The 16,573-nt window shown below is 34.6% G+C and overlaps 1 protein-coding gene across 3 annotated transcripts in view; it reads right to left on the bottom strand.

Moving 5' to 3' along the window:
* Positions 1 to 16,573, bottom strand: part of DPYD (dihydropyrimidine dehydrogenase) — a 777,563-nt gene that overhangs the window by 430,721 nt on the left and 330,269 nt on the right. For all 3 annotated transcript variants that reach the window (XM_004420800.3, XM_087446926.1, XM_087446934.1), the window contains 2 exons: positions 12,966 to 13,073; positions 10,790 to 10,959 (listed from right to left, as the gene is read on the bottom strand). In XM_004420800.3, coding sequence (XP_004420857.1) covers positions 10,790 to 10,959; positions 12,966 to 13,073 — 278 coding nt within the window. The remainder of the gene's footprint in view (positions 1 to 10,789; positions 10,960 to 12,965; positions 13,074 to 16,573) is intronic.

Genomic DNA, 16,573 nt, shown 5'->3' with positions numbered 1-16,573 from the left:
TTCAGATTACAAAATAAATACGGCTCTAGTATGTAAGATATGTTTTCTGTATCACTTTGTTACATTTGTGTAACATAGTACCTTATAATTCATCAATATAAACCAATTTATTGTGTTTCAAAAATGTCAAGTGATGCTAAATTTTAATGATAATGCCAAACTTGATTGAATGACAATGCCAAATGTTTATGGTTTGAATAAATCAATACACGATGCATATTTATAACACTACTCTTTTCTGTGGAGGGCAGAAATAAAATCCTGAACTATGCTGCACATATTAGGAGCATGTCTCAGACTGATTTAGAGTCTGTCTTGTCCCATTCTACTTTTCCTGTCTATTAATACTCAGATAGTATCTATTATTATATGTAGATAATCTCATATACTTTTTGGCAAATTTGGCATTGAATTTAGAAACAAAAATTGGACACTACAAACAAACAAAAATTTTTAAGAATTTAAAATAAAGATTACCAATGATTTAATGTCTGAACATGCTTTAGTAATATTCTTACATAGTTTCGACTTTTGAGGGACAAAAAACTGTGTATAATTATGAACATGAAGAAACTGTATTTTAATATATCCTCAGCTCACATCATAATTCTCCATATGCACCAGGATTGATTACTTGTATTCAAATATTTTGTATTCATATCAACTATCTGACAGTGCACAGAAGTCGGGGGTATAAACATTGGCCCCCAGAGAGATTACTCTGAAATTCTGCTTTTGAAACTTGAAATGTTCTTTACTCTCTAAAACATGTAAGATTAGACTGTTGGGCAGCAGACACAAATCACACCACTTCTTGCTATTTTGCTATTAAGTATCTACATTTTCCATTTTACATGAGAGGGCAAAACTTTTAAAGGAAAGATAGAAAGGTATCACTTGAACATATGTATTTTTGTGGAAAGAATTGATATATTGGGAACAGAAAAACTGAGATGATAAGATCTATCTTAGTCAACAAGGAAACAATAGGAAAATGAGAATTCAAGGATATCTCAAGGTATAAAGGTAGAAAATTAAAATAGAATTGAAATAAATTTATTTGTTAGACAGTAAACTCCTTCACAAAACTCTTTTAAGTACAGAAATAATATCTTATTTAACTTTCTATCCCCAATGTCTAGGAATGATATTCAAATATTTAACAATTGATGAGTTCAAGCAAATGAACATTCAGACAGATGCCTGGCAAATCAGAATATACTCCAGTCAATATGCCACATGGAGGGAAATTAAGTGAATTTCAGCACTACTGGTGTCTATCAAAATGACTAGCACACAGTAGATATTGAGTAACATTTTGTTTACCAAAATGAATAACTAATATGAAAACCAAGAGGACATTCAAGTTAATGAAAGGACAACCAACTAGTAGTATGTGGAATCAAATGGCTACTAAATGCCCATCTCAAAGCAAGTAACAATGGGCATGCAGAAGACATGCTACCTGACCAGATCATCCAATGTTGTAAGCCTGAAACCAAAAAGCAAATGGTGTTCCTCCTCCAGTTGTCAGTTACACTGCCATGAGAAAATGATGGACCAGTAGTCTAACCTCATGCAGTCGGTCTTAATATTTTATTGCTCAAATTAATCAGCCTTCTGTGCTAAGTAGTTCACAGGTGTCAGTGTTAGTGCTTTTTAATATCTATTGTTTGTTAGTGATCATTAATAACCAGCAACTCAGTGAGTTTGGTATATGAACACTTCTGTTCACAACACACATATTTATTTATTTGTTTGATGGTGCCTGTTCTCATGAGGGACAACTGGTACATCAGGAAAACATACAAATTTCTCCTGCCCTTATCTTCACCAATAATTACTCAAGGGAATAAAGGATAAAGCATCTCAACCGCTCCATTTTTGAGGTTCAATAAATCAAATTGTTACTTTCTTTTCACATAGTATGAGGAAAGTGAAAAAAACATTCTTCTTAGCTTTGATTTTTACTTCCATATTCAGGGAAGATACGTGGTTGATGCTGAGTGAAATAAAAATAGAGTGCTATAGCATGCAATAATGATCATCATTTTAATGATTAACTTTATGTAATGTGATGATTTGGTCTGATTAATATTACAGGCATCATACTGTGGAAATTATGAAACAACTTAATTTACTATAATTAAAAGCATGATGCCAACTCATTTTTAGATTGCATATAGGCAAAGTAAGCATAGGTTATAAACTATAATGAGCAGAACTCAGAACTAGCATACACTAAATTCTAATATGCCAAAGTTTGAGAAACAATATTCTTTGTAAAGATTATCTTTGAATAGCTGGACATTTAACAAGTTATCAATTCTGTATGAACATGAGGATCTCGAAAATGCTATTTCAAACCAAAATCGTTTGGTAGTCTGCTTTGGCTAGTGATAATCCTGGTAAATATTACCTTCTATTTCATCAGTGCTAAATTATTGGATGTACCACAAACATTCATAACTACAAGAGTTCCATGAACTCAAAAATTTACCGAACATTTATTAAGTATCTATTATGTATAAAAAATGGTGCTGGGTGCTACAGTTAATAAAATCATCCCTACTCTCAAAAATCGCACAGAGGCAGACAAGACAGCAATTATGTTCAGTGTGATAATATATAAACATAGTATGCGCTAATGGCACATAAAAGGGCATTTTACACAGCAGTAGCACAGGTCAAGAAATGGCAGCCTGGAAAAGGTATTTTAAAAACAAATCTTGAAGGATGAGAAGGAATTAGTTACTGAGAAGTTCCAGTATGAAATAGATTATCTCCTTTTGGTGAGGGAAGGTGAAGGAACCTAAAGGAGTTCATCTCAAGAAAGAAAGAAGGAAAGTGACCTGGTTAAATCCCCTTATAAACATGCTACTGGGAAACAAACTATCAATCAGCATTTGCAAGTGGGAGAGCCCTTATCTGTTGAATGCTCTTGGCAAGATATACCTGTTAATCTAGGATTGCTATGGTAAACCAACCCGGAAACTATGGATTTATGGGGCATGGCACTCTGTAAAGAGTCATATAAATTATGTAACTATCTGAGTATAAACTGGAGATGTTTCACAGTTAAAACAGCTTCCCTTTGGGTAACTGATGGAGCTACTTATGCTACTTAGAGACCTCACATTAATCTTATTTAAAGCACATCCTGATGCAGCAAGATGTGACCTGGAGAACAGTGTTGGTCCTGTACCTCTCCATGTTTACCCAACACTTTATGTTTACTTGTATACTTGAAACTGTTAATAAAGCTTAATGCAGACTATATCTCTAATTCATGTGAGTCTGATTTCACAATCCAATATTCTGGTTATTTCAGTTACCAAGGAGATGAAAGAGGCAGTAAATCCTGTCCATCCACACTTGATCTCATCTTCCTCAATTTACTAAACAGTTCTTAATATATTTTGTAATTTTTGATTTATATAGACTCACAGTCAGTGGCAGAAGGCAGAACAATGTTGATAAGCTTACTACTCCCTGGAATATACAAGCTAATTCTGCAATTATTCTTTTCTTGGGCAAAAAAGTTTGTTAAAACCACCTGTTGAGGTTCTTTGTTTTAGTATCTGATATGGTGTTACAAACAGGCTTCTTTTAGCTTGAAGCTTTTAAAATGGAAAACATTTCTCCATGTGAGAGTTGTACTATATATTAGATAAATATATTTTCCCTTTAACTATTTTATTGTGTCATTATCGAGCTGCAAAACCAGAAATGCAGTGTATGGGATAATTTAGAGGCATAAAACGCCTTTGCACAGGTATCATAAAATACATCTTTTCTAAGAAGAAGAGAGTATTTTTAAACACTACTCATTTATGATTGATGACATTTTCTTAAATCCGACTAGCTCTTATAACTCCTCATCTTAGATTTTGCTACAGTCAAGCATTCCTGGCTGCTGTTGGAGTACCTCACAAAATTATCTTCTGCATAACTTTAGAGCCTTTGCAGTACCTTCTTCAATTTTGAAATGTCTCTTTATATAAATTCTGTACAAATCAGGATCTTCTGTCTTCTTCTGCAATCTGCTAATCTTCTCTGATTCTACAACTTTTTATTAATTTTTACTTTTTATTATATTGCTTGGTTATATTTCCTCTTTTTTAAAAATTCTCATCTATCTTTTAAGGGACTGAAGACTAGAAACAACTTTTTTCAATCTACTTTTAATGTTAGGTTGATATAGTGTTGTGATAAAATGGTACTTTTTAAAATTTAAATTAAAAATAAAATAATTACTTATTTAAAAGCTATCAGAAGTAATTTTGAGGTGTGTGTATATATGTATAAATTACATATTTTGAATATTTCATATTCATTTAAAGTCTTCCGACAAGGTTTTTAATGCCCCTAAAATGTTGACTTATTCAACATGCCTCACTGATCTGCTGCCTGGGGTTAAGCACTGTTCTATAGTTTTTCAGATTGGTATTTTTCAGATACCAAGTTGAATGAGCCAATCCACTTGAAGGAGCTTGCATTTTAATTTGTAGGATGAGTATAAAGTAATGACTATCCTATTTAATAAGTGCTATAATATAGGAAGGATAAAGAGTTCTAAAATCTCACAGGAGGGAGAGGTTAATTGGGAGAACTAAGGAAGCCTTCAAAGAGTAAATGACATTTTGAGCAGACCTTGAAGGATGAAAAAAATCACTTTTAAAAAGAATGACAGTTTTCTCTTTTTACATTAATTCATGTGTGTTTTTCATTTATTTTTATCTTTTGAATTGTATGCATGACCAACATGTATATTTCATAAATTATGCAAACAAATTGCTTTTTAATATTTTCAAATTATAAGACAAGAAAAGACAACCTTGGAAAGCTGAGGTAAATATTATTAATGAGAGAGGGGCTTCCAACTTTCAAATAAAACTTAACAGAGTAATGATGACCTAAAGTTAATAGAGTAATAATGACATATTCTTATTTAATAAGGCTTGATAGTGACTTGATACCAGTTTAAAATGTTCACTATTAATGAATCTGTGTGTATGTATATATATACACATGTGTATATATATATATATATGCATATATATATATGTGAAAGATTGGTAAACGTTTTCAAAAGGTACATAGTTTTCAGCTCTACAGATATTCCTAGTCAGCATAATGCACCCTGCCCCTGGAATTTTTTTAAATAATTAAGCTTTTAAAATATATCTTCTTGAATGGAGACAGGGTTTTGTTGGCTCTTGGCCTAGTTATAGTCTTTTTTCTCACTCACCATCTGAATTATCAAGCATAGTGTAGAATTCTGACAACTACACCTGTCAGCTCCTTGGATATCCACGTCTTGAATGTAGCAGATCTTACCTCACCAACTGACTGGGAGATACATTAGCTGCAACTTGTTTCGAGCGTAATATTTACAGATATGGCCCAAATTTTCAGTACAGAGTTTCTGTTATTCCGTGAGAAGAAAGGATCTTTCTGTCCAGATTCCATATCATTCACATATCTTTATCCGAATGTTCAAAACACAGAATTTGGGGAATAGATGAAACTTTAAGAAGCATAGAGTTACAACACTAATTTTACAGATGGTCATGCTCAGACTAGAACCAAGTACTCCAACTTCTAGTTAATTCCTTTTGACTGTTCCATTCTACCTTCTCACACTTCACTGAAAATTTACTTTTTAAAAATGTAAACACATATAGATCCTTGGAATGTCATTCCCATGTCATCATAAAGTATTAAAGGTATACTTAATATTTAGTACCAGGGGAGTCCCTAACTACCGTTAATTAACTTTGTGTGCCGGGGGCACTTGTGTATGTTTGTTTGCAGGTATCTTCATATGGCCAATCATGCTAACAGGTCTGTGATTACTTTCCGTGAAGAACACCAACTCAAATGATGTGCAGGTGCCAAATGTTGAAGAGCTGCTGTAAACATCAACCTTACTAAGTAAAATTAAATTTGTCAGCTGATAGAGGTTATTTTCTAAAAATAGTCCCAGGTTCATATTTCTTGTCACTAAATAAAAACTAAAAAGCATCAGTTACTTGTAGGAAAATGTATGTTTACCCAGCAAGATATAGATGATGAAAGTATCTATGGATGTAGCTTTAAGGTGATCATTTTATATTAAAAATGTCTGAGGGGAGGCCTACAGATCATGCCACATGAATGGTCTATTATGAGGTATGCTGTGTGGTACCAAAAGGATTCAACTAAAAGGCTTTCACATAAAGATGTACTATTTCAGAATTGCAATAACAGATAAAGAAAGGTTTGACTAACAGACCAGGCAATCTGGTATTTTTTTAATTATTAAAAATAATAAAGTAGCATTAATTATCAAAATAGTTGACCCTCTAAATAGCTTAAATCTATAGAAACAGGCTTATCAAAGTTAAATCAGTTACCACTATGGAAAATGAATAGGGAGAACCAAGGGCACTAGGAAATAGCATAGAGAGCCTGTTTAAAATATAGCAGAATTAAAGATCTACCCTGTTTTGCTGCTATTGGGAAACTGAATATGTGAAGAATCGATTCTTGAAATATTCTTTGTGTGTGGGATTGTGCTATTAAAATAATTTTGTACCACATTCTTTTCAGTAATAATTAATAAGAACTACAAAGTCCTTCCCCAACCTTATGCTTTAAATTTATCAACTCAAGCAGGCCTGCTGAGTCCTGACCTTCATGCCTCCTTTTAGGGATTCCCAACTGCCTAAAGAATTCTTGCAGTTCTATCTGATCTGTCAACAGCTTTTAATACCAGCATTTTGGGGGATTCTGTTATCCTGTGAAATTTAATCTCACCTATTTAAGCTTGCAGAAAGTACTGGAGGGAATTATTAACAGAATTTCCCTCATCTTCTTAGAGGATAGTGCTGAGTGATTGGCTGGTTTCCCTAAGGACCCACGGCTGAGAAGCGCTAGTTTGTCAGTAGCATCCTACTTAGCATGCGTGTGAGGCCACAAGGGAGACTGAAAGACATTTGGAATCAGAATTACATCAGTATGCTGATGATGCCTCCGTATCTTCGTTTCATCAAACCTATATCCTGTAGCATTAATGCTTTCTTAACTAAGATGGAAAGTACCCCAAAACAGCACACTGTTTATGGCTCTAATTAGACAGCTGGAAACTACATTGATGATACATTAGAGCAGTGAATCAGCAGCCTCAGCATCACCAGGGAACTTGTTAAAAATGCAAACTCTCAGGCCCACCGCAGACCTACTAAATCAGAAACTCCGGGACTAGGGCCCAGTAAGCTGTGTTCAAGAAGCCCTCCAGGTGATTCTGATGCACACTAAAGTTTGAGAACCTCTGCATTAGAGACATGGGATGTGGTTGTCACTGCAGAATCTACTGGATGGTGCCTCCTAGCTTTGTAGATTAGAACATTTCTGGATCCAATCCATGGTTCTTCGTTACTAACTATGTAATTTCATGTTAAATGTAACTAGCCTTTGTAATAATCCATATTTGTCACTAAAGGATGAGAGAACTTTGTATTGTTCTGTATTTCCCTCCCTCAAAAAACCTCTGAGAATTAGACTGCGGCTTTGGCTATATACATGCTGGCATGCCCAATGGTGAGGCCTTTTACCAACAGACAAATCATGTTATCCCCAAATTGCATCCCAGAGCCCAAGCCCATTAGACAATACACATATTTGAGAAAAAATCTAAATGCCCCTGTTTCTCAATCTTCATTGACTTTAAAGAAAGAAACTAAGTGTGGCTGCAGTTTGTATGTACTGGAGTAGAAAGCATAGAGGAACAGGAGAAATACAAAGAAATTAGGTGTGATATTAAAATCTTCGTATTAGTTAAAAATTTGTCCTAGAACATATTCTCTCAAAACCCATATCTTGAAGTAGATACATAATATTGGACCTCCTCCTGACTTTCCAGTTTCATAAGTGTTAGCACTGCCATGTCTTGGGCCCTCTTTTGATGTACACAAAACCAAGTAATGGTCATGAAGGATTAACACTGGAACCTCTACAAACGCTAGAAGTCCCCAATCCTAAAAAAGTATAAACACTGGCCAGTGACCCGACCCTGAAATCTATGCATACTCTGAAAATGTTCTACGTATTATTCCTTCTCTCATGCTGAGGAATTTGCCTAAAATTAACAAATGAACCTTCAAAGGCCTATTGCTGTAACATTGATCTAACTTGGAAAGTATTTGCCCTCTTAAAGCTAGAAGCACTGGATACTGATTTCCTCCAGGAAACATTCATTCCACAATTATTTGTTGAACGCTTTATATGTGATACCCATTGCACTAGGCAAGGGGAAGAAAAAAGTGACCAAGAGAGATGACCATGGCCCCCGCTCTCGTGGAGCTCGAAGTCAAGTAGTTTTAAGACCACATAAAAAAATTTGCTTTCTTGTAAGTTAATAATAAAAAACCATCTAAACATTTGTTCTTCTGGTTTTAATTAAGCTCCAGATCCACTAGGGTTCTACTAAGCTCTACTGCAGGCATGTGACATGCTGTTCAATGGGCCCATTGCTTCCTCTCAATACTTTGGTAAACATGGTTCAGCCCAATGAGCTCTGGCCTTCTGACTGAGCTATACCTAGACTTGGATCCTTTCCATCTCATGATCCAGTCATATTTAATAGTCTATCTACTCTTTCCATTAGCCCCTGATTAGCCTCCCTGCTTCTGACCCAAGCCTCCCTTAGTCAATTCTCAACAGAGCAGTCCTTTTAAAATTTAACTCAGATCTTGGTGCTTCTCGGCTGAAAACAGTACAATAGTTTTCTTTTTCAGTCAGTAAAAACTAAAGGGCTTGTGAACACCAACAAGACCTCACCTGCTCGGCCACATACTGCTTTCTCTTACTCTGTTCCAGCCACACTGACTTTTTCTTCTATTCCCAGAAGTCCAAGAGGCTTCTTCAATCAAGGGAGAATACATTTGCCTTGATCTGGAATGTTTTTCTCCCAGATATCTACATTCTCTCGATATCTTCATCTCGATATCCAAAAGGTATCTCATTAGAGAGGCCTTCCCAGGCCACCCTGTTTAAAATAGCAAATCCTGCCTCCTATTCTACCACACTTTCTCCCCATACACACTCTCCTTATAGACCTATTTTAATTAATTTTTCTCTATAGCACTAACCATCTTTCAATATATTATTTATGTGACAATTTATTTGTTTGGTTATTGAGTGTCTTCTCTCACTAGGTATAAGCTCCATGAGGGCAAAAATTTCTATCTGATTTTTTCACTGCTATATTCAAATTGCCTAGAACAATGTCCGATACACAATGGATGCTCAATAAATGTAGATTGATTAAATGAACAAACAATCTTCTACCTCTACCCTCTTAAGTAATTATCTGGTCTCATTTTGTGTGTATTCTATTTAAGGTAGAAGAAATAGCCACTACTTACTTCTAGTTACCCTTGCCAGTGGAAGATGACTATAATATAAACTATGAAGTAAACTGACATTGCCATTCAGGGTCATCTTCCCTTCCAACTCTCAGGGTACAGCCTTATGTAACTAAAACTTCTCTGACATTGCAATCAGAAGAATAAGACAAAATATTTAGTTCAATACACATTTCTCGAGTACTTATTATTTGCTGAGGTCCTATGCTATGCATGGGGATACGAAGATGAATAAAATTAGCTCCTGTCTTCATTTATCTTAAGCAAGTCACTTAACTTCAGTATGCCTGTTTTCTTTTTATTTGTAACATGATGAGCTTGCACTAATTGATGCCTCAAACCACACTCTAGAATAAATTCCTATGATTATAAAACCATCTCCACCATGGATTTTGGAAAAAAGTCTGAAAGGGTAGATTGGATGAAGGAAAGCCCAGAGAATAGAGTTGACATTTGAAACCCAGCCATGAATCAGTGGTGACTCTGATATTTTAGTGAGATTAATCTCTAACATGGTTAATCTACACGTGACAAATTACCTATTGACTACAGTTATAACTCTTGCCTAGTACAGAGACTCCAAATATTTTCAGGCATTCTAAAGCAAATCAAATTCAAAATACTGATTTGGATAAAATGAGTAATTTATCTTTCTATAAATACATTTCATTCTTGTTCTCAGAACTAATATCCTCTATAAGGCATTATCTTTCTCTAATAGAATTAAATTTGAGAAGTTCGTGGTACACGTACCCAGCTGATGCCTCACCCAAGATTAGTCACCTGTAAGATGAAATGATTTTTAAATCTGTCATTTTTAGTAAGTTAACTAATGATTAATTCTAAATAATGCTTAAACTAGAGCTCTTTTTAAAAAATAAATGGCAATCTTTGTTCTATTGGCTTCATAGCAAAATGAATTGACTGTAAGTATGACCAAGGTATATATCTTTGAATGCAGCTTATAAACTCGGCTTATGGAAAATTCTGAATATCTCTAACTACCACATTCTCCTAATGTCCATACATTTTGTGAAGAGTACCTATTGTTCAGGATATGGAAGACTTAGCACATTCCATTGTTACCAGTCAAATGCAGTACACTTCAAAGATATTAACACTGAGAATAAGAAGCCCTTGTGCATTGAAAAAGATAAATTTCTCATTTCATCTAAATCAGTATTATAAAATAATTTTTTTTGCTTTGAATGTCTGAGTTAGAGAAAAAACAGCTATGGGTAGTCCAAAAATTTTTAAATTTGCATTTCATAATTTCAAGAACATTCTAATGATTTAAACCAGGACACTGCATAGTAACAGTTTCATCTCCTAAAATCTGTTGCATTACAGCTCCATATTTTCTGATGGTTCCATTTTACCTCCTCGGGGACAGCTCTTATATTAACAAAGCCTTTTCTGAAGACGATGAACACACGGCGTGCTCCACAACGTAAGGCGGACGTTGCACAGTCGAAAGCAGTGTCTCCAGCCCCGAGTACAATCACAGCTCCCCGTATCGATGGCAATGGAGAGTGACAGGCACACATTCCTGAATGATGAAAGGAAAACCCCATTTTCAAGTAGAGAAACCATTTCTGCATGACAGCTCAAAAGATACTTGTACTCAAAGCAGTGTAAAATTGCATCTTGCAGTTTTCGAGGATGGAGTGTCACTATCAAATTATTCTGCTTCATTGAAAGACAGTTTTATTCCCATTTTAAAAATACGCTCAGATATGTAATTTCATAGTCAGTACCTTTAACTTCTTTTTTGCCTTCTAGAAGGATAACTACAACACATTTTGAAGAGTTTAGGTCATAATAAACCAGAATCAATCAATTAAAACTCTCTTGGTCAATGTGGTGATATATATTTTTAACTTGGTGCCATTAAATTTCTGTTTGTTAGAAGAAAAAAACTGATCCTTATGATCTGGGGTAATAATTCACAGCATTTCATGAAAATACATTATTCAGATATTATCTTATAAGATTCCTAACATACAGCCCTGCTGTATATTACATTTAGTAAACTATGAAAATTAACATGCTCAATAAGTACTCTTTATGTAACTGAAGAACTTCTGAAAACTACTTTTTTGAAATAGCTAAAATAAAACTTTCTCTCTTTTACCACTTTTCCCTGGTTTTGTTTGTAAATTTGATCAATAAAAGAAATATGACGTTCTAAGTATTCATTTCTCAAGAACATCTATATGAAGATTTGATGTCCAAATGATTCTTGTAAAAAAGTAAAATGCAGGTATTCTCTATGTGGTAAGTGGTAGTGTATTATCACATTAAATAAAACTGTTGATAAGATAAATTACTATAATTATTGAAGTGGCTCCATGGATAGCATAGGCCTATAATCTCAATAAGTGTAATCATTTCGCTTGGAAGAGTTTGTATTTGGGATTATGTAATCAGTACTCTATAATTCTCAAATACATGCTATATGTACTATGACCTTCCTTAGAAAGGGTTGCAGGTATACAAGCATCCCATTCTCCTGGAAGGAGAAAGATGGAGATGGTACACATCTTTAGCTGTAAACTTCTGCAGAGTGATCTAACAGAGAAAGGTTCTTATCTTTTTCAATTTTAGGGGAAAACATAAGTTCTTATCTTTTCCACACATAATTAGATGTTGGAATAGTTGAAGTTCAGACTTCATTAAAACATACATGTTTAGGGGCCTGCCCCATGGCACAGTTGTTAAGTTTGTGCGTTTTGCTTCGGTGGCCTGGGGTACGTCGGTTCGGATCCTGGGCGAGGACCTACTGACCGCTCATCAAGCCATGCTGAGGCAGCATCCCATACAGAAGAGCTACAACTCTACAACTATGATACACAACTATGTACTGGAGCTTTGGGGAGAAAAAAAGAGGAAGATTGGAAACAGATGTTAGTGCAGGGCAAATCTTCCTCAAAAAAAAAAAATATATGTTTAAAGGAGTTAGATTATCTGGTTTTGGAGCATATACTATAACTCCTTTATCACCAAGACAATGACTAGGGCAGCCAAAGCACTGAACAGGTTTAGCCTCAGGTTGTTCTTCCTGGGTGTATGAAGTGACATGACACAGAGACTATGTGTTTTACTTTAGCTTCAGAAAACTGTTGTTCAAAGATACTGAATATTACTGCCTGTGTGGACATAAATCATGTAATATATGTGATAATCTGTCATATTTTAAAATAAAAAATAAAATAGTTCCCAAACTGAAGTTCCTGCCATTTCTTTAAAGAATAGCTTCCAATGTTTGTTAAGGATGCTCTTACTTTAAAGCAATTTTTCATGATGCAGTTTAGACCTGAATATAATACAATTAAAAATCCTTCTGATGATGTTTGATTGGAAGAATGAACAAATAGACGATTCTGGAAAATGCTTACATTATGCTTTTTTTTTCTTTTTTTAACTTTATATTGGTGTTATAAAAGGATAAATTTGAGATTTAAACAACAGTCCTACTGAGCCTGGATTTAATATAAATTTATAATACATACAACAACATAGGCAACATTAAGAACAAAAGACAATATCTTATACCTGGTTTACTGGCTTTCGCTACAAGTGGCAAAAAGTCTTTGGACGTGTAAAACCCCTGGTCCTGCGTCAGGCCTTGGAAGATGCGGTGTTTATTGGGTTCTGGCAAACCTAAGTAATAAAAATTTATAAAACATCATTAGCAGGAGAAGGGAGTTTTCCTAATTGATATTTAAAAAAAAAAAAAAGAAAGCTGCAATCATTAAAATAATGTGGTTCTTAAAGGAAAAAAAATCTATAAGCAAATCAACCTAAAAGAATGTACATAACACAATGTAACAGATCTCCAAGCATACCTTTAATATATAACTAAGCACACATTATAAATCACATGTTCACATACACATATACATAGGCAGAAACATGGATACACACACATACACATACATATAGTGTTCAGGGGAAAATCAGGTTATATTCTTTCCTCAAGTCATAAATAATAAGTTTCTGGTGTGCTGAAGTGTTAAATATAAAAAAAGCGTCACCAAAACTAAAAGAAAATATGGACACATATGTACCTAGTTCCTCTATATGGAAGATAATTCTAAGAAAAAAAAATAGATGAAAAACTTCAAAGGAAAAGAAATGTAGTTTACCAGAAAAATTCAGCCTCTTCTACATTTCAAAAATATTATAAACAAATTAAATGGCAAATGGTTAACCAGGAGAATATTTTAACAAATAAAATGTCTTTACTACATAAAGAAGTTTCTCAATTTCAAGGAGGAACATACTAGCTTTTCAATAGAAGCATAAACAATGGATAACAAAATTGGGATAAGAAAAAATATAAACAGCTTATAAGCATCAAAAATCTTAACTCCATTATTAATTTAAGAACCACAAATTAAAACAATGAGATACGATTTCCTTTCTATTAAAAAGTAAAGAATTTAAGAGAATTAGACTAAGTGTAGAGATGGGACTTGTCATGGTCTTTTGATAGAAATTCACATTGGTGCTCAATTTTTAGAAAACAGTTTTGAATCTATACTACAGAAACACTAAAACATGCAAATAAAGGTTTAACGTACAAAAATGGTCAACGCAAAAAAAAAAGAGAGAGAGGGAGAGAGAAAAAGAATGGAGGAATACCAAAATGTCAACAGAATGAATAAATGAGTTTTACTTTAAAAAGGAAAATGACAGACCAAAATACAACCATTAAAATGAATATTTGAAAAATATGGTATTAGATTGTAGTCAAAATATAGTGTTAAACGAACTAGTAGGACACAAAACTCTGTGTATAGTATGATTCAAGTTTTGTAAAAAAAGAATATATAAACTATATAATTTAAACAGTGATCATTTCTGGTAGTGGGATTATGGATATTCTATTTTTTTATTATTTCCCGGTTTTCCAAATTTCCTACAACACGCATGTATCAACTATACAATTAGGAAATAATTGCCAAAATTTTGAAAAGAAAATGAATAGCAGACTAAAATTTCTTTCAAAGTATAAACAGCAAATCTGATAGCAATCACCTCACCCTAGGAAACTGGAGAATCAATTCACCTCATTTCCAGAAACATAGGGGGAAACTTATAGTTTAATTTTATTTACCGTCCAAAACCCAGTCTACCAGTGGGTCATTCTAGAGAAGAGTGAGTTTATTTTATAGTTAAATGAAGGGCAATGAGTAGTTGCTGGTGGACACATAGAGTAATAAGCATGGCCCAAGGATGACTGTTGTCATGAGAGGTAAGGTAGGTACCGTATCTGGTCTGAAAGCTGAAAGTGCTTATAGATTGAGTGTGTAACTGGCAATAAACCCCGCTGTCCCTTCAAATTAAATCAAACGTTTTTCTTCCTTGTCCGGCATTCCCTCCTTGCCCAAAGATTTGCCCTTTGCTCATAAATTAAGACCATTTGTTATTAAAATTATTTTAATTTTCTAGGAAAGTTAGGTAAGGCATTTGACTTGCCTTTGCCTTGGCTTGTTTTTAAATGAAATGGGTATAAGATTGTTTCTTCATTTTCTGACATAGAGGAATACTCCTTACGTATATTTATAACATGGAAACTATTACATAAATGTGTGGTTATTTATGTAATTCTTTTAGAAAGCCTGGGAGAGGGAGTGATTACAGTTATATAAAAATAGCTGAATATGTATCTGACGACTCTGATGACAAAACAATTTTTCTTGAAAGCTATTAAAAGATGACTGTAGTTTAAACTACAGTTGATCAGTCAAACTAACATATACATATGCTGCATATCAAGATTTAAATACGGACTTATCTCCTCTCTCATATTACTATACTATAGAGATAGCATATGTTCTATTGCACTTCATTTTCCTGTTAAAAAATCACAAACAACAAGAAAAACAACCTGAAGTGCTATGCAATTTCAAGGTGGTGTGATAAGCAAAAACCTTTAAGGCAGATCAAAAACAAGGCACAGAGAACGTACGTGGTGGACAACAGTTCCACAGTTACCGGCAATAAGGTCTAAAACCCTTCCTTTCCTAACTCCTAATCTGGGCGTTTTCACTACTTGCCATGGTTAAGGCAGAGAGGCAGCTTTACATCTGTGATTATTTTCTGCAGACTCACTACTAAAATAACTTATCCAAAGAAATGCAAGGCATTCTTATTAAACGTACCAGCAGACCCACAGAGACGACTTTTCCTCTCCTGCAAGGATAATGTCACAAGAAAAAAGCTTTGGTAAAATTTAAATTTCATTTTTTCACTTAGGTTAAGACACTGACAAGGACAACCGACTTTCCTCTGCTTTCACCCCACTCTGCATTTATCACTATAATGATTTTAACATTTACTGGGTCAGATTCTCCCTGTAAATGTAACAAAAGGGCACCGGTTAGATGTTCTGACCTATGGATATTGGCTTAAGGAGAGGAAAAATGAGCCAGTATCTGGACAGGATCCTTATGATTGGGTTATCTCTGCAGCCTCTTTAGCCACACTCCAGGTCACATACACTTTTAGAGTCCCAAGGTCCATGGAGCCCCCCCCCCCCACCCTGGGTGACAGGTCATCCCTTATGTCCTAGAATAGTGCATCTGAAGCTCTCCTCACAGACTCATGGATAGTCTGGCCCAGCTGGCAGAAGTACCCTAGCCTCTGCTAACCATGATACTATAGGGTGATTAGGAGCAGGGTCTTTGTCATCAGATGGACTTTGGTATGAGTTTTTCTCTCCCACTTACCAGCTCTGTGATCTTGTGTAAGTTCTTGTGATGGTCAGTTTTACATGTACTTGGCTAGGCTATGGTCTCAAATTGTCTGATCAAACACTAACCTAGGTATTGCTGTGAAGGTATTTTGTAGATGTGGTTAATATCTACAATCAGTCGACTTTAAGTAAAGATTTCCTTGATAATGTGGGTAGGCCTCATCTAATCAGTTGAAAAGCCTTAAGAACAAAACTGAGGTTTCCCTGGGAAAGAAGAAATTCTGCCTGCTGACCTGCAGATTTCAGATTTTCAGCTCCCACAATTACACAAGCCAATTCCTTGAAATAAATTTTATATATATATATCCTAATGATTTTGTTTTTCTGGAGAACCTGAAACAGTTCCTCCATTGCTCTGATCTTTTACTACAGCATTTCTAATAGGGATAATAATTACACT

Source organism: Ceratotherium simum, chromosome 2 (assembly GCF_057802395.1).
Source record: "Ceratotherium simum simum isolate JZ-2026a chromosome 2, ASM5780239v1, whole genome shotgun sequence".
Taxonomy (NCBI): Eukaryota; Metazoa; Chordata; class Mammalia; order Perissodactyla; family Rhinocerotidae; genus Ceratotherium; species Ceratotherium simum.
Note: the sequence above shows the minus strand (reverse complement) of the source record. Positions and strands in the feature narration are given on the sequence as shown.